The following is a 27,765-nucleotide window of genomic DNA, read 5'->3' on the forward strand; positions in this document are numbered from 1 at the left end:
TTTTTTTTTTTTTGCAGTACGCGGGCCTCTCACTGTTGTGGCCTCTTCCGTTGCGGAGCACAGGCTCCGGACGCTCAGGCTCAGCGGCCATGGCTCACGGGCCCAGCCGCTCCGCGGCATGTGGGATCCTCCCGGACCGGGGCGCGAACCCCTGTCCCCTGCATCGGCAGGCGGACTCCCAACCACTGCGCCACCAGGGAAGCCCTCTGTGTTTTTAATTATGTTGAGTGTCGTTCTTGCTAGTGGAATGAATAAATTGGTAAATTTGGTTCAAAAAAGCACATCAGTATGGCTCTTGAAACTAGTAAGCTTACAAGCAGCTAGGAAAATGACAATAAGAAGAAATGATATTTTTAACTGCTCAGAGATTATTTAGATAATTTATTGGAGGAGATATGGGAAGACTTAAAAATGCTTCTTAAATATATATCAGTAAAAGCTAAGATGAAGCTTAAAGTGCAGTATCACTTAATATTGAACTGCTTCTCAATCTAGGCTGGGATGGTCGTGGTAGATAAGAGGCTATCACAATAGTAAACACAGGCTTTGTATTTCGATTGTAAAATTAATGGATTGATATGAATAGTTAATTTACTCCGTAATCTTCGGTTTAATATATTTTTTAACTTTAAAAAGTTTATTACAGAAAGCTGGCTTCTACTTCTTGGGAGCCATTTTTGCATATCTGTTCCCAACTCTGCCTTCAGTGACATGTTGATAACTTAAATTGGCCGTGGTAGGAGTATTCACACCATGGAAATTGGTAAATGCAGAAAATCAGGGCATTTTCCACCCCAGAGAGCCAACTACCAGCACACCACCAATTTCAAACAGGTAAGAGAATAGCGTACTAAATCCTCATACACCCATCACCCAGCTCCAGTAATTATCTCATAGCCAGTTTTGTTTCCTCTCCTAGATGTATCAGGTACAGTGGCATATTGGTTCTCTAGTTTAATACCCAGTGGCATTTTAATTATCTTAAAGCCAAACATTTTTGACTCGAGGTATTCTGAAAAATATAGATCATGCCTAGAAAGTAAACTTAATCCCAAGAGATAGGTAAGAATCATTGTGTTAGGAGCACACACTTACCACTTACTGAAAATACTGTCAAGAGCATTGGCTCTTGGTCCATGTATCACCTACTAAGCAGTGACCCTATCACCTCCATCTTTGTATTAAATGTAAGCTAATATTTACTGAGCTGTAATAGATACTGTGTATTTATGATCTTTAATTACATGTGAATTAACTATATCATTTAGTTCCAATAACCCTAATAAACCTATTTTGGAGATAAGAAATGGAAGCCTATAGCCTGTCTTTTTATAAGGAAGCTAAAAGAGGCTTTTACATTTTTAAGTAGGGTTACATAAGTACCTATGTAATAGCCTTGATTTTGTCTCTCAGCTCACAAATTGTAAAAATATTTACTGTGTAACCCTTTAAGGAGTTTGCCAACCTATGGTCTAAAATTTAATTTTACATCGAAAGTATTTTGTATATTCCTTTTGTCCTTAGAATATTTTTTTTGAAGTAGCCAAAGCATACATTTTATATCAGAATTATTTGCTGATTGCTTTATATATCAGGCACTATTTTAACTTTATAAATAGGGCAACTGATGCTCAAGAGAAGTGAATTGCTATCATAAGCAGCAAGAGCAATACTAGAACTGTGTTTTTTTCCCAGCTACAAATACCAAGATTAAATACTGAGAAAATAAAAATGCAATGATATCCTCAGTTTTTTAAGAATGTCAAATTATTTAGGATTTTAAAATGTTTTGAATATTTTACTTAAAAACTAAGTAAATTATCACTTAGGGCTATTTTCATGAAGCAGTGCTTTGTTAAGAACAGAACCATGAATAACAAAGTCAAAAAAGCTTTCTGGGAAGTTTTATTTTTCTGTTATCCTTTTGTGGTAATCCCAAATGATCATTTCCTAATTTTTATATGCCTGACTGGGATCTATGAAATAACAGAAGTACAATTCCCCATCCAAAGAAGAAAAGCATCAGACATACTGAAAGGCTCTGATTAAATTGTTTTATATTTTCAGGAACAAGAGTGACTGTACATTCTTTTATTGATTAGATGGTAATTTGGTAAAAGTTTTACAGAATTTTTACTGATTTATGGTTTTCCATGATGTTTTTTAGGGCAACATTCCACCAAATCATAGCTTTGCAAAAGATGTAGTGCCATATATAGCACTTTAGTATGACAGTGGCTTCGTTTTAAAACCAGAATCAAGCTGAATGTAGCTTTCTAAAGCTAAAATTTATGCTTTATGTATAGTTGTAAAACACCAATATCCTAGTGTCCTATTATTGTTAAGAGTGACTATAATACTCTCATTGAAAAGTAAATTTATATATTGAATGATGAAACTTCAGGTTGTAGTAGAAGTGAAAAAAAAGTAAAAAAAGAAAACTTGGCTTTTTGATTAAAGCTTTATGGAACAGAATTTGTATTTCATCAGAATGACTATCTAGGACCCTTTTCTGGTATTGAAAGCATGGTGTCTTAACCTAAAGGAAGCAAGTGGAATTGTTAGATTTTTTTTTGTTTTGTTTTTATCTATTTAACTAGTGTAACCTCAACTAGGTATAATGCATTAATATGAAATACTTCTGAAATACATAATCTTTTTAAAAAAATGGAACTTATACAAAAAGATCACATGCTGCTAGACAGAATGTTGAAATGACTGGTGTGTAATATTTTTTAAAACTTCATTTTTGGTCAGCATAAATTTCCTTTAATAATTTCTCCATTTCCAGTAGGATTACATTTCATTTCAAGCCAGTATAAAGTTTTACAGTTTTAGTCATTCTGGATTCCAAGTCATTTAAGATGAAAATGGAAATGCAAAGTTTACTTAAATTTAATTTTCTTCTTCTGTAACATCTAAGTCTTCATCCTCTTCATCATCTTCTATTTGTTGATCCTTTCTTAGTCGACAGGTGGATACCTGTTAAAACATTTTAAATAATACTAACTAAAAAATATTTTTACATGCTTGGTATCTTTTTTTTTTTTTTTTTTTTTTGCGGTACGTGGGCCTCTCACTGTTGAGGCCTCTCCCGTTGCGAAGCACAGGCTCCGGACGCGCAGGCTCAGCGGCCATGGCTCACGGGCCCAGCCGTTCCGTGCCATGGGGATCTTCCCGGACCGGGGCACATACCTGTGTCCCCTGCATCGGCAGGCGGACTCTCAACCACTGCGCCACCAGGGAAGCCCTTGGTATCTTTTTAATACGCCCTGATAGAGAAGTACACGTAGAACAAATATTTCAGAAAAATGTCCATAAGTAGTAATTTTTAGTAATGAAAATTCCCTATGAATTATTGTATCTTAAGGTTTGAAAACAGACGCAAAATTTTTTCATTCATATTATTTTTTGAAGAAAAATGTGAAATTAGCCATTTGATTCCAGTTGGGTACCAGTACTTCAATAACCGACTTTAAGAGAAAAGTATAGTCTCTGTATATTATAAATGTCAAAAAATATTTTAGTTAAACAGTTCTTAGGTCACAAAAACAGGTATCTGAATGAAACTCATTAAAGGGATGGCAAAAACACAAGGATATTTCAACTAGGCAACTGAAATATTAAACTTTAAAAATAGTCTGGTTTAAATGTAATGAGTTGAGAATCTGAATTCACTACTTGGCTTTAAGTCCTGACTGTTGCCACTTGGATCATCCTGCTTCAAACTTTTCTGAGGGTGATTATACCCAGGGGACATCTGGCAATGTCTGGAGACACTGTTGATTGTCAAAACTGGGGTGTGTGTTTGTGTGTTACTGGCATCTTGTGGGTAGAGGCTAGGGATGCTGCTCAACGTCTGTACAATGCACAGGACAGTACCCCTGCCTCCCTCCCCCCCTCCAAATTATCTGGCTCAAAGTTAATAGTGCTGAGGTTGAGAAACCCTGGGATTATGTATTCTAAAGTGCTACACAGATCTTGGCTAACTTAGGTGATATTATTAGCTCTAAAAGGTCAAAACTCTGCATACTATAATACTATAGTACTATAATACTAGTACTATAATACTAGATTATGGAATTTATGTGCAAGGCACTTAGTACTGGAATAATAAAAATATAATTTGGTTAAGGGGAGAGATGCATAAATAAAAAGCAGTAAATAAATGCTTAGAGGAGAATCAAATGTAAACAGAAGGTACTGGGTCACACTTACCTGAAAGTTATATTTTGAAAATATTTTGCTCAATTTTGAATTCTGAAGGCTAGATATGAAAAAGGCCATAGCTTTCTAAATCAGGAGTTGGCAAGCTATAGCCCAGTTTGTGGCGTTTCTGTAAATAAAGTTTTATTACAACTACTGATTTGTTCATGTATTGTTTATGGCTGCTCTTGGTTGGGGCAGAGACCATATGGCCCACAAAACCTGCTATTTTCTGTGTGGCCTTTTAGAGAAAAAGGTGGTTGACCCCTCCCTGTTCTAGATACCAGGTACTTCAGGCTTTCTGGATATAGAAGAAAAGAAAATTGATTCTTTACCCTAAAGATATGTGCTTCTGGATCTATGATAATGTTCAACAAAAGCCCTTTTTAGGTATCATTTCCAGTAAGCTGTGATAGTGGGATTTAAACCCTAAATAGTTTGATTTCAGAATCTGTGCTCTTCCTGCTATACCAGAGAACAAATGTAGATCAGCATTTTCCTGTCCCTTCCACCTCTGCTCCCAAGTGTTCTGCTTCAGAGAGTAATATCTTACAGATGATAAAAGAATTAAGAGCCGAACCTAGTGCAGTCTTCTGTTATTTTACATAAGAGGGTAAGAGAGGGTAAGTTATTCGAAGTCCTGTGACTTAAGGGAAACATTTTTAGTACTGAACAATTCCAAAGGCAGTAGCTCACATTCCTTTAAATTATGGTTTCTAGCTCACCTGTCCTGTTCCAGATACGCACTTAGCTGACAGTGATCTCTGAAGAGGTGACTTTGAATTTGCTCTTACGATATCTAAACGGGATGAATAATCTGGTGGATACAGAGAATTTCGGAAAACCTGTTGCAATGATAAAACATTATAAAGTGATACTAAACAATGGAAGTCTAGAAAATCATGTTAAGTTCCCTTTAGTTTATCATGTTAAGTTCCCCCTTAGCTTAGAATTTTTTTAAGCAACTCCCCTCCCCACACTGGGGACAAAGTTTATTTATTGTAAATTTAAAACAAAAATCAAAAAAATAAAATAAATATTTTAAGTTGGAAAGATGTAAGCTAAAAAATTCTATTGAACCACCTAAGATGATGACGGGCCCTGAAACAATCACTTAAGAGCTTTTGCTGGTGAAACATGAAAAGTTCCTACATTCAAAGAGTATGCAAGCCAGTGGGAAGACTAAGTCACAACTTTGATTCTTTCTGTTCTGCTTATCCTCAACTCTTTATCAGTTTAAATTCACTGATGGCTTTCATAGTACATCACAGAAGAGTAAATGGAGCCACTCTAATTTATGGATTCCAATCTCACTAGGATCTGGAATGCCATTGCTTGGCAGTAGTTCCAAATCTTACTGTGGTCTTAAGCTTCCCTACCTGTAGCTTTTCCACCATTTCTGTAACAAAGAAGGCAAGTCTGTCAGATGTGAATTTCTTCATATTCCCTCTTTTTTTCCTCAACTCTTCACCCTATCCTTTTCCTTTTTTTTGTTTTGCGGTACACGGGCCTCTCACTGTTGTGGCCTCTCCCGTTGCGGAGCACAGGCTCTGGACGCGCAGGCTCAGCGGCCATGGCTCACGGGCCCAGCCGCTCCGCAGCATGTGGGATCTTCCCGGACCAGGGCATGGATCCGCGTCCCCTGCATTGGCAGGTGAACTCTCAACCACTGCGCCACCAGGGAAGCCCCCTTTTCCTTTTTTAAAGCAAATGTCATTCTGATTCTCTCCAAGGTGCATTTTCCCTTTAGCGAAACTTCAACAAACAAAAGCTCTCTTTCTCCAGTTTTCCTCCCCCACAAACGAGATCCGTTAAAAAAAAAATTACTTCAAGGTATAACTTTACTTTTTAAAAATCTTCTCAAACATTCTACTTCATTTGTCAACAAACTACATTAGGCTTTCCCCTTCCACTGAAATTGGTCTTGCTGTCAGTTACCAAAGTTGTCTTTTTGTCTTCAGCTGACCTTGTCCTGAAACTTCTTTTCCATGCATGCCATCACGAAACTCTTCATGTGCTAGCTGCTCTATTTCTTCACATCCCTTTTTCTACTGCATATACCCGAAATATTTTTAAAGGGTTTCCCTTAGCCCACATTACCTTTTTTGACAACTTTCTCTGACTAGAAAACTTTGGCTCCTGACTATTGAGAGTCTAAATGCCTTAGGTGACATTCAAGGCTTACAATCACCCACACCTACCCATTATACTTCACTTTTAGCATATATACCTATATGCAGAACATGTAATACTACTGTGACTTTGCAGTGCTGGTTCCTCAGCCTGGAATTTCAGCGCACTTACTCATCCTTCAGGAGCCAAGTCAAATGCCATCTTTTTTCTGCTCTCCCCTGTTCTCTAGTCAGTAGCTCCTATTGTTTATACCCTCAGTACAGCTTTTATCTCACTGTTTTGTAATTACATGTCTGTTTCTACAACTAGTTTTAAGTTCCTCTAGAGCAAGAAGCCTTGTTTTATCTTTGCAGTTCCTTCCAGCTTAAGACAGTAGCCTGGTAAATGAATGATGTTAACATGAACTTAATCTGGGTGTTTTGAGAAAAAACGACCCGAACTAGGGGATGTCTCTACACATTTCTTTAAACCTTAAAGAAGTGCAGGACACAAAAGGAATCAAGGGATGAAACTTAACGCAAGACGCAAGAGGTATGACTTGGTTTAACGGCAATTCAGGCATGCTAATAATTAGGTTATTGAACAGTTTACTGAGGACCCAATTATATTTTGGTGCCAGACATGGAACCTGGCATCCTGGTATGATATCAAAACTGGATGACTCAATCCACTGGTATTTGGAAGAAATATATTTTTGTTAGAATGACATTCCTTTTTAAGCTTTTCTAGCAAAGATAAAAGTGGGAAGTGGAAGATAATTTACAACCTTTGGGGTAAAAGTCTAAACCAGTTGAATATTAGTCTCCTACTGCAAAACAACAGATTTACAGGAATATTAATTTATTGGCAATAATGCATTTTCCAATATGGTCCAAGATCTCTTCTAGGAGTGAGTCTCAAGATCTGAAATATGCTCTGAACTGAATGTACAGAGGTGATCTTTTGAAGGGGAATATGGGCCTGACAATACTTTTTATGTGAAGAACAAATCAGGTAAGATGGTTTCTGATAACTAGATTCAAATAATTAGCTGCTGCCTGAGTAAGTCAGGACTGCTATCTAAGAAGAACAGCAAATTATTTCTCTGTTCCTCTCTGCATATTTTCTCTACTTGTTTCCAAGAAACTTGTATTTAAAGGGTCCTTCCTCATCTTGGTAGCTGTTTGATGTAATTTTACTTCGACTTGTCCCACACAACTTTCCCCAGACTGCTCTCTTCTCCTTTCCACAATTTCTGTATGGCATTGTAGTGATAGCTTAGGCCTATAGTTCATGACATCTCAGGACCTTTGTATACCTATCTGAGCTCTCTGCCTGAAAGCTGTTGCCACGTATCCTACTTATCCCTCAAACTTCTGATTAAGAAATCATTCTTTCTCTAGACTATTTAGAATCCTCCATCACATACACTTGCAGCACACTATATTTTTTCTTTATTTTTTCTTTGTATATTTTTTTCTTCTTCACATTATAAAACGTAAATAGTCACACAGTATATTTTTTAAATGTCTGAACTCCTTTTAAGTTTCTGCTTTTTTGACAACTTGGACCAATTCTTATAATGCTAAATCCTTGGCACTTAGAATGGTGTCTGGCATATAACAGGTGCTCAATAAACAGTTGATGAATGTACTTTTTATGAGGTAAGCACTATAAGTATCTCCATTTTACAGATGAGGAAGCTGAAGCATGAAAAAGTTAACTTGCTCAATACTGCCCCAATAGAAAAAATGGGGAAGTTCATACTCAAAAACACATCTACCACACAGCCCTGAGATCTTGAATTTTTTTAATGAATCCTACATCCTACCTAGCTAGCTGATGAAGAACAGTGGTAAGAGAAGTGGTAAAGGAAGTGGTGTGACAAAAAAGATATCTAGGACCTCTGGAATGAGAAGGAAAATCTTGGGGTCCAAAGGGCTTGAAGGAACTTTTAGTGACTTTAGTGACAAGTGTATTGGGTCAAGGGTATTAGAAAAAGGAGAATGAAAATACTTGTAAAGGAAACTTAAGTCTTGTAGGAAAAGCGAGGGATCAGTTTTGAACCTGCCACTCAATATAGTGTTGTTTCTTGTAGGAAATGGTTCATGTCACTCATCAAGAACCACGCTTCTGGCAGTATAGATAGGATAAAAACACAATGTCTATAGTCAAACTTCTGGGTTTGGCTCCCAGCTTTGTTACTTACTAGCTATGGGATCCTCTGGGAGGTTCCTTAACCTCACCATGCCTCAGTTTTCTCATCCACAGAAGTAAGGATAATAAATACTTTTATTAAAGTTGATGGTAGCGTTAAAATAATACAATGAAAATGCATAGATCAGTAGCTGGTTCAAAGTAATCACTATATAAACATTTGCTACTTTTACAAATTACAGATAAAAGCTTGATCTATTTTTTAAAAATATAGGATATAAAAAGGAGTAAAAATTTAGAAACCTTAGCTTTAGTATTTGGAGGGAATAGACACTTAAGAAGCCATCTATTAACAAACAGTAATAGAAATACGATCATGTATGCTTAACTGAGGTAAAACTGAGAGCAGATTTTGGCACTGGAAAATGTATATACACATACTAAAACACGTACTTTTCTTCATTTTGGCCAAGCTATTATCTGGTTTTACTGAATTCAGGTTTCTTGGAACCAGCAGAGTAGTGGAAAGTGAAGGCCCAGGGGATCTCTTTATAGATACTTCAGTTAAAAAAAAATGGAATCTTCAAAATTATGAAATGACAGACACTCTCAAATTCTATCACTTATTAATACAAAATTCTGGTTGTATCTTGAGAGTACGTGGCCTTTTTCACTTCTACTGTAGACAGAGTATATCTCGAATATTTTATCTATTTCAGCAAAAATACTTTGCCTTTTTTTCCCCTTTTGGAAGGTAAGATTGTAGGACATTAACTCTACAGGTGAGCTGGTTGAAACCAGGCTTTGATATTTAATTGCTCTAATGTTAGCTGGCCAGTAAGATTTATTTGCATTTAACTATCAGTACAAAGCAAACCTACATTTATTTCATAGCTTACTGATTAAGTCCCACAAAACTAGTTAGAAGCCAGATTCTGCTATTTACTAGCTAAGTGGCCAAGGGCAAGTTAAGTTACTTAAAACCTCTATACCTGTTTCTTTAGTTGTAAAACGAGAATGATAACAGTACCTACATCAAAGGAGTGAGTGAGAAAATGCCTGTAAAGCTTTGGGTGTTGTGGCATAAACACTCAAATGTTAGCTCAAATCAATAAATGCTATTTTTAGCACATGTAAGTGACATATCACTAGTCAAAATGATACATTATTTCATGTAATGGCTTTATTTCTATGTTTTACTAGATATTAATCCTTGGATTAATCCTTGGAACTCTACCATGGTTAATTTGAACAGTTAAAAAATAAATAGAAATAAATAGAAAGTCATACAGGTTCAGCTATTTGGAACTGCATACAATAACATCTAAACCATGTAGTGTTCTAATTTAAGATATTTTTACCCAAACTAATGCTTTCTTTTAAACATTTCCATATCAGTAGAAGAACTGAGCTTAGATGGACGTAGTCTTACCTCTAAATCTTCTTCTTCATCAATCTTTTGTATATTTTGGTAGGCAGCAGTGTAGACCTCTAAAGCTTTGCCATGAAATAACATTTCGATAGTGATAAATTCTGAAAATATAGTCTAAAAACACAAGGATTTGAATTTAAACAATCATATAAACTGCTTCATGAATTTAGTAAATTTATTCCTTACTATATAGTCTTGGCATTTTATGAGATACAGAGGTGTCTGTTTTTCCACAGGGCAGATGAAGTACGAAAGATAACTGGAATAAAAATAGTTGCAAAGCCCTTCTGCAGCAAAACTTTCAAATTACACAAAATATTTCCTATCTTATTATTTACTTCCCTTTTTTAGTCAGTTCTTCTATCAGATATTTATGATTTTAAAAAAGATTTGACTAAAATGTATGTCATTATGTACTCTGTTGCTCAGTGCCTGTAAGTATTAGCTAAAGCAGTTTAGTACTGAAGCTGTTTTTTTTTAGCAACTCCAACTGATGTTTAAAAGAATGTTTTTTAGGCAAGAATTCTATCCCATCATATTTATATGATACTTGTATTCTCTAACCACAAAGGGATTACTTGGTAATAATGATATTCCTACTACTGATAATAGCACCGTACATTTGCATAGAGCTTTCCAGTTTACAAATATATGACTTGTCCAGTGTTGCTCACAGCTATAATGTTAAGACTTAGATCTGACTCTTCAAAGTTAGAGCTCTTGCTCATTGTACTGTGCTGTTCTCGCTGGAATCAATCATTTCCTTTAAAAATAAACTACAGGTAAACTCTGAGCATGATGATGACAACTTACAGTAAGGAAGGTCATGAGCAAAGAGAAATGAATAAAGATGTGCATGTTGATCTAACCAGAGGTGAGATAATCGGTGGGTAGGGAAAGTATACAAGCCAGACAAGTTTTCAATAAAATAGGATCTATCCTTTTGTTATCTTATCCCTTATCAAAATAAAAAATCAGAGCATTAATGTAAAGAGAAGTGGGCAGAATAAGAATAGGATAGAAAATACTCAAGCATTGTTCTTTAAGGGGCAATATAGATGAGATGGGTTAGGCTAGAAGGCAATAGTCAAATACTCATTTTCCTTCATTTCTGTTCTCCTGTGTTAACCACCCAGATAGGAGTGGTCCTGCACCTTGCAAAGTAGCCATACAGATATCCCTTAGTGTCCTGTGATTTTTTTTTTCCCCCCTCTCCATCTCCATTCTTAAGGATTAGAAAAATATTTAAGGGAGAACTAACGGGCTTCTGATTGCTACTCAGTGGAAATAGATCTGTAGTTGAATGTAACCCTTCTGAGCTGCCAAGCACATATGTAGGGCTAAATGCAAAGATTGGGCTCTGGGATAAATGACTTGTAACTATAACTGACAATGACCTTTACTGTCACTTCATATAGGTCACAAAGTGCTCTGGTATACTGGACTGGCAACTGACTAATAAACAGCATTATGCCAAGGTACAACTTTGGATTCCACACCAAGAATCTCCAGATAGGAATACCTTAGAGGTAGAATAGCTTTTGACTAGGGCTGGTGCTTCTCTTGTCAGTCTTCCTAAGATAGTTGACTAGCTAGAAAGTAAGGGGTTAAGCTTAAATCGCTCAAGTAAATTGGGTATTACTCCTATTTTTAAATAGTTCTACAAATGAACATTCTAAATCTTTAAGAGACTGGCACACTATTTAATAACTAATGAAATCCAAACATTTACAGCCTTATTACACCTAAATCTGTAGGTTTAGGCTTAATTCAAGTCTATTCCACTGTGGTAACTGAGGAATATGGAAAAAATTCAAAATAATTTAAAATATTTTTGAATATTTGAATATAGTTATTAAATCCCTGATGCCAAAATCTCTGAATGTGATGTCATCTCTGAACTAACAATTTCTTAATAATAGCATTTTATACGAGTTATATTCCCCTTAGCTCATAAGTAAGCCCTGAAAATATGTTGATATGTCTGTCACTGAAGAATGATACATTATTTTGGTTTATCCATATCCTCTGATAAAAGAATCTATTACACTCTCATTTGAAAAGACAGAGCTCAACATTGAGTCTGTTAGCATTTTGCAGTCTCAAAATTTAGTTTCACTTAGTGATAGAAAACATTTTAAGAAGTAGCTTTAATTAGTAAATGGCTATTATTTCCTACTTGGAACAATGAGTGAAAAATCACTCAAGTTTTGTGATACTTTGGTTTAATCCTTTATGGTTTGACCTTTTATTTTACTTGGAACATGAGTGAAAAATCACTCAAGTTTTGTGATACTTTGGTTTAATCCTTTATGGTTTGACCGTTTACTTCTTGACAAAACATATACTATGTATCTATTTAAGATGGGAATGGCCCTGTTAACTCTTCTGTCACAAACAGTGATGGAGAATCAGTGGCATTGCTAAGGCAGTATTCCAGACTTGGAATTTTTGACCCAAGAACCATGAAGCCTTAAGATTATCAGAGAGGACAGTTATATCCCTGAGTATAGTAAGGAGGAAAAACTACCAGTTACACTTTTTCTTTCTAGCTATTGATAGAATTTCATAAAACATGGGAAAATGGGCAGAAAGGAGGAGGATAATAGCAAGGAAGAATCAGATGACAACTGGTATAAGAAAGAACATAAAAACATTGTGTTTTTAAAATAAAATAATTTCAGTGAGTCACCAGAAAGGTGGTGGAACTTTGAAAGATCCATTCATATTTAGAAAAAATTTTCCTCAAATAAACATAGCTTTCAATGATCTCACGTAATCTGCTAATCTGGAATGGGTCAGTATGGTCCGGGCCAGAGGCATTCACACATTACTTTTTTTTCCTCATTTTCAATTTTATTTTGTGTGACTAGAAGGCCATTTGGGTACGTACTTAATTTTTATTGGTGGGGGTGGTGGGGGAGCTAATATGAAATTCTCTACCCATCGGCAAGTATTCTGCAAAGCAGGTAGCCTAGTAGTTTAAAATAGGGGCTCTGGATTAAGATAAACCTGGGTTCAAATCAAGACGGAAACAAATCAGCTGTGTAATATTAAACAGTTTGTTCTTGTCTCCTTAATTTCAACATCTTAGGTTTTGCCTTAAGGATTAAATGTAATCCAGGAAAAGGTACAGTATGGTAACTGGCTTAGAGTAAGTGCTCAGCACAAGTGTGCTGTTTTTATTGTCCAAGGAGTAAACCAGCTAAATTAGAAAATGTTCCTTATCATAACATTAAAGCCTCCATCTGGTTTAATTAGAAAGCAGGATATTTAACAAAAAAGTCATAAAAGGTCTTGTTAATAATTTTGGCAAATGGGAAATGACAGCTCTCCAGAGTAGAGGCTATTTAATAAATGATGTCAGGAGAACTTTCTATCCATTTGAGAATAATAAAGTTAGACATCTACCTCATACCATAGGCAAAATACAACTGCATAAAATAAAATATTTAAAATATTAAAAAATCATACAAATACTAGAAAATATGAGCAAATAATTATATAATCTTGGGGATGAAAACTCCTTTCTAAGCATGACACCAAGGCAGAAATCAAAAAGGAGAAGATCAATAGATCTGGCAGCAAAAATAAGACTTTAAGGTGGTAAAAACATACCATAAGCAACAAAATGGGAAAATATATTTGCAACAGATCTTCTCTTTAATATAATGGGTTAATATTCTCAATATAAAGAATTTTTACAAATTAATAAGAAAAATGCCAACACTCAATAAAAATATAGGCTAAGGTCAAATGTGAGTAATTTACTAAAGAAAAATGTGTCATTAAATATATGAAAAAATACTCTGCCTCAACAGTAGTAACTGTAGCAAATTAAGATGATACTGATTTTTCACCTATTAGATTATTTTATTATTAAAAATACTACTACTCGTCATTGTTACATTGGTGTGCTCATGTAAGGTTCTGCAGAAATGTTAACTAGTTAAAGCTTTGTGGACAGAAGTTAAAAACAGCTATCCAAATTGAAAGTGTGTATGCTCTTTGAATGAGAATGCCACTTCTAGTAATTTATCCCAAGAGAATAACTGGACCAGAAAAAAGGCTGATGTTTAATGATGCAATGAGATCTGTAATTGCAAAAATAATGTAGATGTCCATCAATGAGGGCTGTTTAAATAAACTGATATATCCATATAGCAAAATACCATATGATGGTGCCATTATGGACAATATGGATCTTTGTTTCCTCAGCACAAATATATCCATGATATATTAAATTTTAAAAAGATGCTACATATAGTGTGGCCCCATTTAAATAAAAGTGTATAGTGGTAATAATATTACCTTTCTCATAGGACACTGTGAGGAGGAAATGAGTTAATCCATATAAAATGCTTAGAATGTGTGACATAGTTAATGTCTAAGAAATATTTGTTGTTATTATTCTTATTAGTATATTTCTTGAGTATATTTCATAGAAAGAAAGTCTGGAAGGATATAAACCGAAACGGCTTATTTCTGAGCAGTGGAATTATTACATTTTTCTCAATTTTATGAAAAAAAGTCATGGTGATTTCATATTTATTTATAAGAAAAATAAAGTTACTAAAAATTAAGTTTTGAAGCTATTTCTTGCTCACGTCAGCGACTTTACCAGTACTGAATTCCTGTCCCTATCTGTTCCAGGAGTGACCCCTGGTCAAGATCGTTTTCATAGGTCAGAAATTCCCTTGACACCATATAACTGATGACTTTTTCCATTACATGGGAAACAAATAGGATTGTGACTTTTCTTCCACATTCTATACAACTAAGTTCATACCAGCTTTTCCCAGAAAGACAGATCCTTTGCAAGGTTCCTATCAAAAGTCTTTTCCTAAAAATTGTGCTACCTTACTAATTAACACTGCTGCTAAAATTCAGATGGACTTGTCAATTAAACCCCACCTCAAACACAGTTAATACAGTTATGAGCAGTGCTCACTACTGCCAATCATTTCTACCCCCAGGGAGGTTAAAGAAAGACCCAGAAGCTCTGCCTCCATCTGAAGCAGTAGCCTGATAACAGGTACAATAAGAATGTTCTTTAAAAAAAAAAATGTTTTGTGTCTGATTCTCCCAAAACATGAGCGGGATCAACAGTTTTGACTTTTCCAAGAATTTATCTCACAAACAGAGGTGTTTGTCAGACATGGTAAAATCAACATGGCAATATCTGAATATTGTTTTTGTTAGAAATAAGGGGGTGGTAAAGTAACCCTTCTGATTGATTTTCGAGGCTTTTGGGTACAGGATCTGTGCATCCCTCTTTATCATAAAACATCTCAAATGAGGCCTAACTTGGAAAAGGAACAATTTGACAGTAAGGAGGAAAGACATACAGAACAGAGATTCATAACCTTAACAGACTCTGGTATTAATCTCTGGAACTCATATTTCTGGGAGTTTGCTAGAGTCATGGGGGCCTGTATTAAAAGTGTACACTTTCACAGATGACATGATCTTGTACGTAGAAAATCTTGAGGAATCTGCAAAAAACTATCAGACCTAATAAATGAGTTTTGCAAGGTTGCAAGATATAAGATCAATGCACAAAAATCAACGGTATTTCTGTGCACTTGCAATGAACTGAAATGAAATCAAGTAAACAAAATTCCGTTTACAGTAGCATCAATAATCATAAAATACTTTGGAAAAAGTTAAAGAAAAGCACAAAACCTACACTTTGAAACTTATAAACATTGTTAAAAGAAATTAAGGATGATTTAAATAAATGGAAAACCAGCCCACGTTCATGGATTGGAAGAATTAATCTTAAGATGGTAGTACTCCTCAAATTGACCTACAGATTTGATGCAATCCCTGTCAGCATCCCAGCTGACTTGTAGAAACTGACAAGCTGATTCTAAAAGTCATACCGAATTACAACAGATCCAGAATAGCGAAAACAATCTTAAAAAGGAACAAAATAGAACTCACACACCCTGATTTTAAAAGTTACTACAAAGCACTGTTAATTAATCAGGACAGTGTGGTACTGGCATAAGGATAGACATAGATCAATGGGAGTTCAGAAACAAAACCACATCAACTGATTTTCAACAAGAGTGCCTAGACTTCAATGAGAAAAGAACAGTCTCTTCAATAAATGGTGCTGGAACAACTGGATAGTCAGTCACATGCAAAAGAATGGGGTTTAACACCTTCAGTTCACATGATACACAAAAATTAAATGCATAAAAGACTTAACAATGAAAACTATAAACGTGTTAGAAGAAAACATAGGGATAAATCTTTATAATCTCAGATTTGGCAATGGATCCTTAGATATGACACTAAAAGCATAAGCAACAAAAGAAAAAGATAAACTGGACTTCATCAAAATTAAAAAGCTTTGTGCTTCAAGGGACACCATCAAGATAGTGAAAAGAACTCACAGAATGGAAGAAAATAACTGCAAAACATCTGATAAGGGATCTGTATCCAGAATATATAAAGAACTCTTAAAATGCAATAAAAAAAGATAACCCAATTAAAAGATCTGAATAGACACTTTTTTCAAAAAAGATATACAAATGGCCATAAGCATCAGCAGGAAAATGCAAATCAAAACCACAATAAGGTACCAGTCTACACCCACTAGGACGGCTATAATGAAAAAGTCTGATGAACAACAAGTATTGGTGAGGATGCAGAGAAATTGGAACCCTCATATACTACTGGTGGGAAAATACAATGGCACAGCCACTTTGGAAAACAGTCCGGCAGTTTCTCACATAATTAAAGACAGAGTTACTATATGAACCAGCAATTCAACAGGTTATATGGTTGAACTGAAATGAAATGTCCAAGAGAAATGAAAATATGTCTATACAAAAACTTGTCCATGAATGTTTATATCATTAATCATAATAGCCAAAAGGTAGAAACAATCCGAAAGTCCATCAACTGATGAAAAGATAAACATAATGTGCTTAATATCCATACAATGGAATATTATTCCACCATAAAAAGGAATGAGATACTGATACGTACTACACTATGGCTAAACCCTGAAAGCATGCTAAGTGAAAGAAGCCAGTTACAAAAGCCATGTACTTTATGATTCCATTCATATGAAATGTATGTTCAGAACAGCCAAATCCGAAGAGACATGAGATTAGTGATGGTTGCTTAGGCTGGGGGTGAGGGCTGGGGGAGCAGGAAGGTAAAAGTTAAAGTGTACTAGGCCTCACTTTGAGATGATAAAAATGTTCTAAAATTGAGTGATGATGGTTGTACATATCTGAACACACTAAAAACCACTGAGCTGTACATTTTAAATAGGAGAATTGTACAGTATATGAATTCTCTCTCCATTTTTAAAAATGTAGGTTTTTTCCTGTCTTCTTTTTTTGTGACCACCACAAGACTTCCCTCTTCCAGGGTCATGATATAGCAGGCCAAGAGAGAAGCTTGGAAGCCCTTTTCTTCTCTGTGCACCATCCACTGTGCAGTCCCTTACTCCATGTCCTACTGCTTCAGGAAATCCCAGGTCGTAGGAATTGTAATTGGGAATTCTGCACTCACTGTCTCTGCCCGTTTTGTAATTGGTGATGCTCGTGGGATTAAAATCACCTGTAGAGTTGGCCAGCATGCAGATGGAACACTGAAGTGAGCCTAAAGATCAGAGACAGATTGCCATGTGTAAAAGAGAAGTTTTTAGGCATGAAGAACAGTGGTAAAGTGAGGAATCAGGCTCCCAAGTCACTAAAGAAGCCCTTACTTAGGTGGCAATGAATCAGACATACCTCACAAGTCTCCAATCTCATTTTTCAGATTAGAGCCAATTATTTTAATCTTCCTTCCCTTCTCCCTCAATTTGAGAGAGGATGTCAGCAGTTGTAAAATGTAATGCCCTGCCCACACTCTTCTATGTCGGTAAAAGGGTTTGTCTCAGGGCAGCTCCTGAGTAGCAATCTACACAGCAGAGTGCAGAGTGAATTGAAAGGCTTAATTTTTTTTTTTTTTTTTTAATCTTCAGGACCAAAGTAGAGACGTTTGAGCCTGGCTATCAGAAAAATCAAAGTTCTGAAATTCTATGAAACTATGATAGGAAATTTAAAAAAAATAAAAGGGCAAATGAATGTTGTTTCATGGACTGTAGAGAGAAATGATACAGTTAAGTGGCAGATAATGCCTATTTTATTGATAAGAACGCAACTTTTGAAGGCAGGATATTTTCTTTGTTAATAAGTTATTAAAATGACAAAAACTACTCTTCTTTAAAAGCTGTTCCAGGAAAATTTGCAGTGAGCCAAAAGGCATCCTTAGATGACTTGTTTTAAAGGCCATAACGTGATCGTAAGTAATCCTCCGTATCTTTCCAAGATGCCTATGAGAAAGTCACTGAAGACCTTCTCAAGTCCGTGATCCTGAATGTCTACTGATGTGTTATAATAAGTCAATTCTTGTGACACCATACCATGGTGGATGCAAGTTTATGTGGTTAGCTACTCTTAATTATTTGATAATATGTAGGTATTAGAAACCTATAAGCTATAAAAATTAGTGATAGTGTGTCATAATGGAAAGCACAGATTTTTAAAATACATAATTGGTTTATGGTTCAGACTTTTGGCTATGATACTTCAGAAAGGTTACTTTGTATCTCTGCTTAATTTTTTTTTTTTTTTTTACATAATATATGATAACACCACCTCACTTTCATGGGGTTGCTGTAAAGATTAAAAGATAATTTATGTAAAGTGCCTGGAGCCGTACCTGATACATAAAAACATAATAAATGTCATTTTTCTGTGATTAACACTATTTGTAATAACATTTGAATATCTGGCCTTTGGTTGGGAATGGAGCCCCTTTAAATACCACTGTTTCCATAAGAAAATAATATTTGATATGTTTCTGTTTACATCTTTTTCACACAGACTATTTATGGACTAAAAAAATCAGTAATTTAAATTTGTCATAAATTTAAGTAAAAAATAAGGTTAGAAAACATATTTTGAACCTTAACAGTTACTTTGTTACCTTTATATCCTTTATTTTCTGCTTTTCAAAGCTGTCAATAGTCTCCTCCAGATGGCGAGTTGTTCGAGCAGCATCCATTGTGGCCCTTTGTAATTCAGTTTCTGCCTACAAAAGTGTCCCCGCCAAAGTACAAGAAAAACTCAAGTCAGAATCCATTCGACTGAGTCTTTTTGTAAACGCTACCAGTGCGGTACTGGCTTTTTGCCATAACAGCGTCAATCATTCAAAATATATTTTACCACATAAAGTAAAACGATCTATACGATAAGCACATGCAGAGTAAAGAACTTTAAATCTTTCAGGTGACATGATTCATGATCTCAAACAAAAGAAAACAAAAATTCTTTCCCTTTCTGCATACAAAATCATTTTATTTCTATATCACCCTTGGATGATTTACTGTAAAACAATTTTCTATATTTTCTACTGCTTTCACATATTTCACTGTCTCTGCCATTTATCATACTCTCCTTTTCTCCTCACTATCTCTCTCCCCTTTAACCCTTTCTCCCCCCAAATACTTAAGTATTTTCAATCTTCTAGTTCTCCAAATGCATGAAATGTTTCTACTTCTGTAATATCCTAATCAGGTAGAGTAGGATATACACTACAAATATTTATTTCAGCATGGATTTTCTATTTGTATATTCTTCTTATAAGCTAACAATATTACACTATTACTTAGTTAATGCTTATTACAAAAAATATATACCAGCAACTAATAAATTAGATGGAAAATCTAATACTTTCCTTCAAAGTACTCATACTATCTAGATCCATGTTGTACAATCAATACGGTGGCCACTAGCAACATGTAGCTATTTACATTTAAATTAATTAAAATCAAATGTAAATTAAAAAACTGGTTTCTCTAGTTGCCATTTCAAGAGCTCAATAGCCATACATATAGCTAGTGGCTACAGTGCTGTAAAGTGCAGAACATTTCCAATCTAATCATGTATTTCTCTTTAAAAAAATCATCTCTTCCTTTAAGGACAACAGTTTGCCCCAAAATATTTAAAATCTTTTGTTAAACAATAACATATTTTTAAAAACATGGCCCAATTTTCTGATTAAACTCTTTCTAATAATGTTTCCTATGTTAGTATTATGTTTACTCAAAAGTATCACATATCATCATCTTAATATTTACTCCATAGGAAAAATTTGCAGTTGTGAATCAAAGTTTTGTGAAACATAATATTATGACATTTAAGCCTTTGCTTTCTTTTTCAAGAAAATGTATAAATTGAAATAAGTAAAAAGGTTTACTATAGGGGTCCATCTCTTCACACATCACTTTATTACCCACCTGTGACTGAAATTTTTCATAAAGGAAAAAAATACATTTCAAATAGAACAATTTCTTCCAATAAATTAAAATCATATGCTATTATAGAATTATATCTTCTTGCAATTAGATTATACATTAATCATAACTTTATATTGATTATATACTCTTACAACTAGGTTAATTCAGATATACAATTTCAAGAAACTAAGCATTTAAAACATTTATATATATCTCTGTGTGTGTACATTTGCTATATAGGGTATAAAGTTTTCTTTAAATCCATGCAAACTTTTATGCTTTTAATTATAACCAGTAATCAAAAACAATTCTCTTTATTACTGATTTTCAGATTTTTAAAAATGTAACTATCACAGGATTTATTACGAAAAAATTTCTAACAGTTATGATGCATGTTAACCTTTTACTAATGAGAATATTCAAGCAGACTATTTTTCTAATACTGTTCAGTACATGTGACTTGTGAAATTCTTTACCGTGACTACTTACTTTTGACTTAACGTCTTTTCCCTCCCCGTTTATTGACAGTTTCATTTTAAAATCTGGAAGGGTAGGTAGAGTTGGCTAAATTAGCAAAGAGCAGGGAAGCAGAAGCCACCTTCCACCACACTCCAGCAACTATGATTCATTTCCTAGTCTCAAATCCTTTTACTCGGGCATAGCCACGTGCCCAAATTCGCACAGCTATTTTTAGCAAAGTGGATAAAGATTTCTGTTTCTTCCTTTTGTTGAAAATTCTTCAAAATCCTATAACATACCAATTTGGGCAGGGGATACTTTTGATTAAAATACTGTGATACAACTTTATGAATAAGGATATCAGTATATTTAATGAAATTAGTCATGAGTGCAAAATGGCTTATAAAAGAGTGAGCCAGATTGGTGTTTTTCTGTTGCAAGAAGCTTTTTCAGAAGCCACCAGGGGCCTTAGGGGGTCCAGGCAGAACACTGGGATTCTTCTTTACCCCATCCTCTTATACCAGAACTACTCTTTTATTTTATATACTGAACTTTAATGTACTTCTTTTGAAGATCAGATGAATTTTAAGGGTCTATCCTGGTAAATATTCTATGATGCTATGATAGAATATCTTTATATTTATAGTGGATGCATTTATATGTAGACTGTCCTTTATTTTCTGGTTTCAGGTTGTCAAAATCCACTGGAGTCCTACACCTTTCCCACTGAGTGTGGCAATTCATCTACAGCCATAATCTATTCAGTTGCTGCTTTATCTCCCCCTGTGTGAACTCCTGACCTGCTCTGTCTATGGTATAAGACAGCCTCCTCCACAGCAGTGTTTACAGCAAAGTACCAAAGTCAGAGGCGTCTGTCTTAAGAAGACATTTATTTCCACATCGAGTGTCCATAGCAATACCCCTGAATCAATCTTACCACCTCCTCAAGATTCCAGATGTGACATTTTTTCTGCCCCTATGTACTCTCCCCTCCTCCGAACAAAGCAGCAAAATTTTGACCTCTGGCTTGATTCTTAAAAACTGGTGATATTCCCTAGTCTCTGCCTTAGTCCATAGTTGTCAGTCAGATTTTCCCGCATTCTGTAGTTTGTCTGACTTGCTTGAAACCCAGACTCTATAATCTCCAGTTTGTAGATCCCAGACATGTGGCTGCCCATTTTTATTACAAGGTTGGGCGTATGTATCTTTGGTCCAAAGGAAGGAGGACCAGGCTGTTGGTGCAGCCCAAAATCACTAATCAAGGGATTCCCCTCAGAAATGGAGGTGTTCTGGAACCTCAAATGTCCCCAAAGAGTCAATCCTCATGTGGTTTCTGGCAAAGGTGGGCTGTAAAAAACCTTAAGGAAGTAGGGAGGAGACACAAGGAATGGGAAAAAGAGGCAGCGGGATAAGTTAGTACTTTATATACAACTGCACCTATCCCAGTTGCTGGCAATTAGCCAGATGCTATATTCTTTATTTAGTTAATTTATTTATCTATTTATTTATTTATTTATGGCTGCACTGGGTCTTCGTTGCTGCATGTGGGCTTTCTCTAGTTATGGTGAGCAGGGGCTACTCTTCCTTGTGGTGCACCGGCTTCTCATTGCAGTGGCTTCTCTTGTTGCAGAACATGGGCTCTAGGTGCGCGGGCTTCAGTAGTTGTGGCTCATGGGCTCTATAGCGCAGGCTCAGTAGTTGTGGTGCACGGGCTTAGTTGCTCCGCAGCATTGTGGGATCTTCCCTCACCAGGGATCGAACCCGTGTCCCATGCACTGGCAGGCGGATTCTTAACCACTGTACCACCAGGGAAGTCCCTGTTTAGTTTTGAACAAGGCACATTCTAGTTTAACAAATAATCATTCTGAACAGAAAAACCTTGTTACAGTAGACACTCCTATTTAGATCTGTGTCCAGCTGTGGACCTCAATTATACTCTTGAATCTCCTGAGGGTCTTTGGCTGGAAGTCATAATTGTGGTTTCACATAGCTGTTGTTTTTTAAGATGAAGGGAATTTTACCAGGAAAAAAATTATTGTTCCTTCCTTTTCTCAAATGCAGGGCTGAGAAGGCATTGATATATTAGGATTAATGATAGATCTTTAAGTTTATAATTAATATTTAGTCATCATTTATGTAAAAAATCTTAGAATTTTGTATTCTTTATAAAAACATCTACACTTATGAGTGTTTTATATTTTGAATATCTTGTGGAAAACAACATAAGACTGAATTAAGTTGTGTATTCTCTTTAAAATTAGCTAATTTCCATAGTGAGAATTTGTAAATGCATGCGTTTCTTTTCAAACTTTACATTCATATTCTTTGCACATTTAAAGTAGAAATGCATAATTTCCATATATATTTACTTCTGTACTGCATACCTTACAAAATATCTTTTTAAAGACCCAAATTCAAAGGATACAATAACATGTCGATCAGATGGGTTTCTCTGACGTGTTCTTTCTAACTGAGTTAACTGTTTAGCTTCTCGATTCCTTGCTGTTAATGTTGCTTTGAGGTCATCCTGCAAACAGGCATTTTTTTTTTGTTAATAAAAATCTCTTATTTAAGTAGTAAAATATACACTTCTCTGTTTTAAGAAGGGAAGAACACTCCCTATTTGATCCAGGCATCATTACCACAGGAATTATTACTATTGCATAATCAGTGTGTGTCTTTTTGTGTGAGACTGTGTGCATGTGTGTAGTTTAATATCCTCTCAAATAATGACACAATTTCAATGCAAAACTATATATATATTTATATATATGTATATATACACACATAAAATTTTGATTGTGGTGGTAGTTACAGATGTATACACATTTATTAAAACTCAGTGTACATTTAAAACAAGAGCATTTTACTGCATGTAAATTATACCTCAATAAAGTTGATTTAAAAAACAGAACTTTGGGAATGTAATGTATACCCTGGTGACTAGAATTAATAATACTGTACTGCATTTTGAAAGTTGCTAGGAGACTAGATCTTAAAAGTTCTCATCACAAGAAAAAAAAATTTGTAACTATGTATCATGACAGATGTTAACTAGACTTATTGTGACCATTTCATAATATATACAAACATCAAATCGTTATGTTGTACACTTGAAACTAATATATGTCAATTATACCTCAAAAAAATTAAAAAAAAACTCTGTCACATTCATTTTTAGTTTACATGTTATCGCCTGCTTTAAAACAAAAATATAAACAAATTCATTTAGTAAAATAATTTCTGTCCACATGTTCTTCATGAATATAAATATTAAATATTTTAAAGTTTCCATAATAAACAAAACTGCTTTATGATGCTACAGTAGTATATAAAAATACTTCCTTATTCTCAAAGTTCTAAGAATGCTTCAGAGTGTGTAAAAAGAATGACTAAACACTACTCTGTACCTTTTATTAAAAGGACAGTTATTGGAAACCTCATATGTTTTGCCAGAATACCTAATAATAGTAGAAAAAATGAATTTACTTACTCGTTTCATTTTTACAATGGTTCCATAAGCTTTCAAAGGTTCAACTACTTTGGCTTCAAGTCTTTCAACCTATTGAAAATTATTATAAAATATAACTGAAAAGAAACATAGACATATCAAAATTTAAATTCTGAAATAAAACGTGTGCTGTCAAACCTGAACATAATTACTACACCGATTAATATTTGAAATTTTTAAAATTAAAATGTCAGTTACCTTTATAAATAAAAGAATAACCACCAGAAATTGATAAGACTCAGAACCTAAACTCAAATACATTAAAAACTGTTAAGCTGTGCAGTAGCAATAAAAGCTTTTGGTAAGTTTTAAGACACCTCAAATTTTATTGCAGCTACCACTTTCAGTGTGTTTAATACTTGGATGGATACTTTACATACATTATATCGGAAATGTAAAAGCCCAACCTTCCAGATAAGAAAATCAAAGCTGAAAAATATAGCATATTGGAAACATTTAAAACAACACAATCCTCAAAAGCAAAAAAGCCTACAGACCACTTAGAGAACAAGATAGTGTTTCTGAGCTGTTATACTGTATGGTGGATCTCTCTTTTATTTAAAATTAAACAGTTTTTCTTAAACATTACAATATTTATCAGATTTTGAGTAATTTCTCCTTTTACTAATAGCACTAGTGGAAGGCACTAAAGAAACAGATTTTTTTTTAAGGCAAGTATACAACTATAGCATAAGAAAAATAACTCCTGGACATTAAAATTTTCTTTTTCAGGATAGCTAATACAAGATGACATGTATTTAATTGTTTAAAATGAACATGTATTACTTTTGTAGCAGGAAAAAGGCTTTTTTTTTGATGATACAGGTTTATATAATCAGTGAGTGTATATCACTTCATATTCATTTTTGTTTAGTTTCTATAAACAGAATGTATATGAATGTTTCACTTAAAAAATTTTAGGAAAATGGAGAAGATCAAGTTCTCATTGAGCATTTAAATATTAGGAATCCTAAAATCAAATCCATGAATACTCAGGATTATTTATTCCATTTCAAATAATCCATACACTGATTATTCAGTGTAAAGATTAGCCAAGTCTTTTTTCTGTTCTCCTTTTTGTAGCCTACCTTTTGTTCATTGTTCTTTAGCACCTCCACCATTTGGTAAGCAAGTGAAATAAAAAAAACAAATGTAAATCAATTCAGTTTGCTATTTGATAAATAGCATAAAGGTTGTCTAGAAAGGGGCACTGAAATTATTGGCTAACGTAGGGTTCTAGTATTATCTGTGAGTATAAACTACTTTTGAAACATTAAGTTCCCAGTTACACATAACTGAGAGCTGCTTATTACAGAATAAATACCATATGACAAGAACGAAACATTTTCCCACAAAGTAGCCCCAAAAGTAATTACTACTCAAATTTCTGTATGATTAGCAGTTATAGGTTCAAAGATCATTATCTTCTTTTTGATTCTGAGGTTTTTTTGATAATTGAAATTTCTGTTTTAGGCTTTTAAAAAGGAAGAAAAGCACTGATGAGAAAAGTACAAAAGAAGCAATGCAGCTCTAATTGGGCAACTTCTGACAAGTTAAAAGTCAAAGTGAAAATTTCTGACCTGTATCTTGAATCCTGAAGTAAATATAAGTACTGATGAGGTATTAAAGTAAATGGGCTTTAACAATTTAAACAATTACAACACCACCTTCTTCCCTCCCCCCACCCCAAAGCAAAAAAACCCAAACAAACCCACAAAAAAAACAAAAAACTCCACAAAATTTCACTACTGGTTTGTATGCATAATACCATGGTGACTAGAATTAATAATACTGTACTCCCCCTCCGCCCCCCCCACCGCCTTTCAATGAAACATTGGTCAACTTTCCAGAGCATGGAAGCAGCAACAAAAATCTTTTGTTCATTTACTACTTATTCACTCACATCACCACTTCCAACATCTTCCATCTCCATATATACTTTAAAATATACCTACCTGCACACAAGACACAAATCATGCTCCTTTTCTTGCCCTGGGGTACTACGTTTACTACGCCCTGCAAATAGCCACCCCATGGCCAAAAGTTGGCAAGTAAGGTGGGGAAATTCAGTACTTCAAGACACCCTAGAGTTTAGTTTGAAAACGGTAAAATCACAGGAAGCGTCCCTTTAATAGACTTACACAATGTTACCGACATGAAAAGGTACGTTTATCATCAAGAGTGTGTTCGCCACTGCAGTTAGGTAGATTACAAGTCTTCAGGGCTCCTCCGTCCACTACGTCAGGGCTCATTCATAACATGACGGTGTGACTTCACTCCATACCTCTGCTTGTCGATAATCCTGAAGTTTGGCAAACTCATCGGCAAAGGTTTTCAGGCCCTGCTTTAACTTCGGGGTCTCTGTAGAGGCATACACGTTGATTTCATTCACCAGGAGGTCTGCTTTGTCTCGCAGTCTGGCAGTTTTCCGCACATAAGCAGCAAAGATTTGGCACAGCTCTCCAAAGTGCTTCTCCACATTTGTGACAGCATCTTGCAGTTGTCTGGTTTGAGCATCCCTAGAGAAAAAGGTGACACAGAAAGCAAATCATTCTCATTTGAGATGAGATGGCTTCATCTTCACGTTAATTTGATTATGCCAACATTCCCGGGGTATTCTGCAGCTTCGACGGCGCAAACCTTCAAAGATCCCACCATCTCCCAAGGCCGATCCTCCTCTAGGTCCCCATTCGGGGCCTGGCCTCCACATCCCACAGTGCAGGCGCACGAAGAGGCCTGGCTCCGGCCGGCGGCGCCACTGCGGGGTGGCGGCTCCCGGGGCAGCTCCGCGCCATGCTGCCCGGGCGCCCGGCTGCCACCCGGCGTCTGCACCACCCGCGGCAGGGCGGGGGCCGGCGCCTGGGGAGCGTGAGGGCCGGCCACCGGGGAGGTAGGCCCCAGAGCGCGGCGGCTACTGTCCAGCCCCCGGCCCCGCGCCGGAGCTCGGCCCGGAGGCCCACGGAGGAAGGCTCCACTCCCCCACCCGAGCCCTCGCGTGTGGCGGCCCTGGGCAGCTGCGGCCCCGGGGCTGTTACCGGTTTTCCAAGCTGCGCCTCAACATCTTGCCTCGCGCACGGTCGCAGACCCGGGGCTGCGGCCCAAAGACAGGGGTTCCGAAACGCCCGGGCGTGCGCGGGGTCGCGAGAGCCCGAGAGCCCGCCCCACGCGCCGCCGCGGCTGCCCCGGCGTTTCCACGGCAACGCGGCGCGCTCCCGCGCGGTCGGCGCCGGCGTCCCGGAGCGCGGAAGCTAGAGAGGTGCCCCGGCACCCACCCGCGCCCAGCGGCCGGCGCGTCCACCTGCGCGCTCCTGCCCGCGCGAGCGTCTGGAACGCGGCGGAAGGCTGGGGGCTGCCGGGCCTCTCCGCGTCCTGCGGCAACCCGCCACCAAACTCCCGCCTCCGTCCCTACATGCTGTACTGTGAGCAAAGTTTGCAGGAGAAAAGCGGGTCAAACGGTAACGAGGAGGGAGGGAAAACTGGAGGCCAGTGGGGCCAGTCTCTGCTTATGCGACGCTGAGTCTTAGAAACTGCTCATCTTGTCCACTTCTCTGTGTTGAAGCCGAACTTGTGGGCTCTTGG

General features: G+C 36.2%; 1 protein-coding gene across 1 annotated transcript; it reads right to left on the reverse strand.

The window, feature by feature from the left end:
- Positions 1–3: 3 nt before the first annotated feature.
- On the reverse strand, positions 4–27,367 carry CIBAR1 (CBY1 interacting BAR domain containing 1). Its single transcript, XM_079902003.1, is given in 9 exon segments — positions 4–2,982; positions 4,932–5,051; positions 9,908–10,021; positions 18,905–19,009; positions 23,060–23,080; positions 23,083–23,202; positions 24,169–24,237; positions 26,471–26,705; positions 27,222–27,367. Coding segments are annotated over 9 exon segments (897 nt in total). The 5' UTR covers positions 27,248–27,367; the 3' UTR covers positions 4–2,895.
- Between the last annotated feature and the right edge of the window lie 398 nt (positions 27,368–27,765).

This window comes from Stenella coeruleoalba, assembly GCF_951394435.1.
Source record: "Stenella coeruleoalba genome assembly, chromosome: 17".
NCBI classification, from domain to species: domain Eukaryota; kingdom Metazoa; phylum Chordata; class Mammalia; order Artiodactyla; family Delphinidae; genus Stenella; species Stenella coeruleoalba.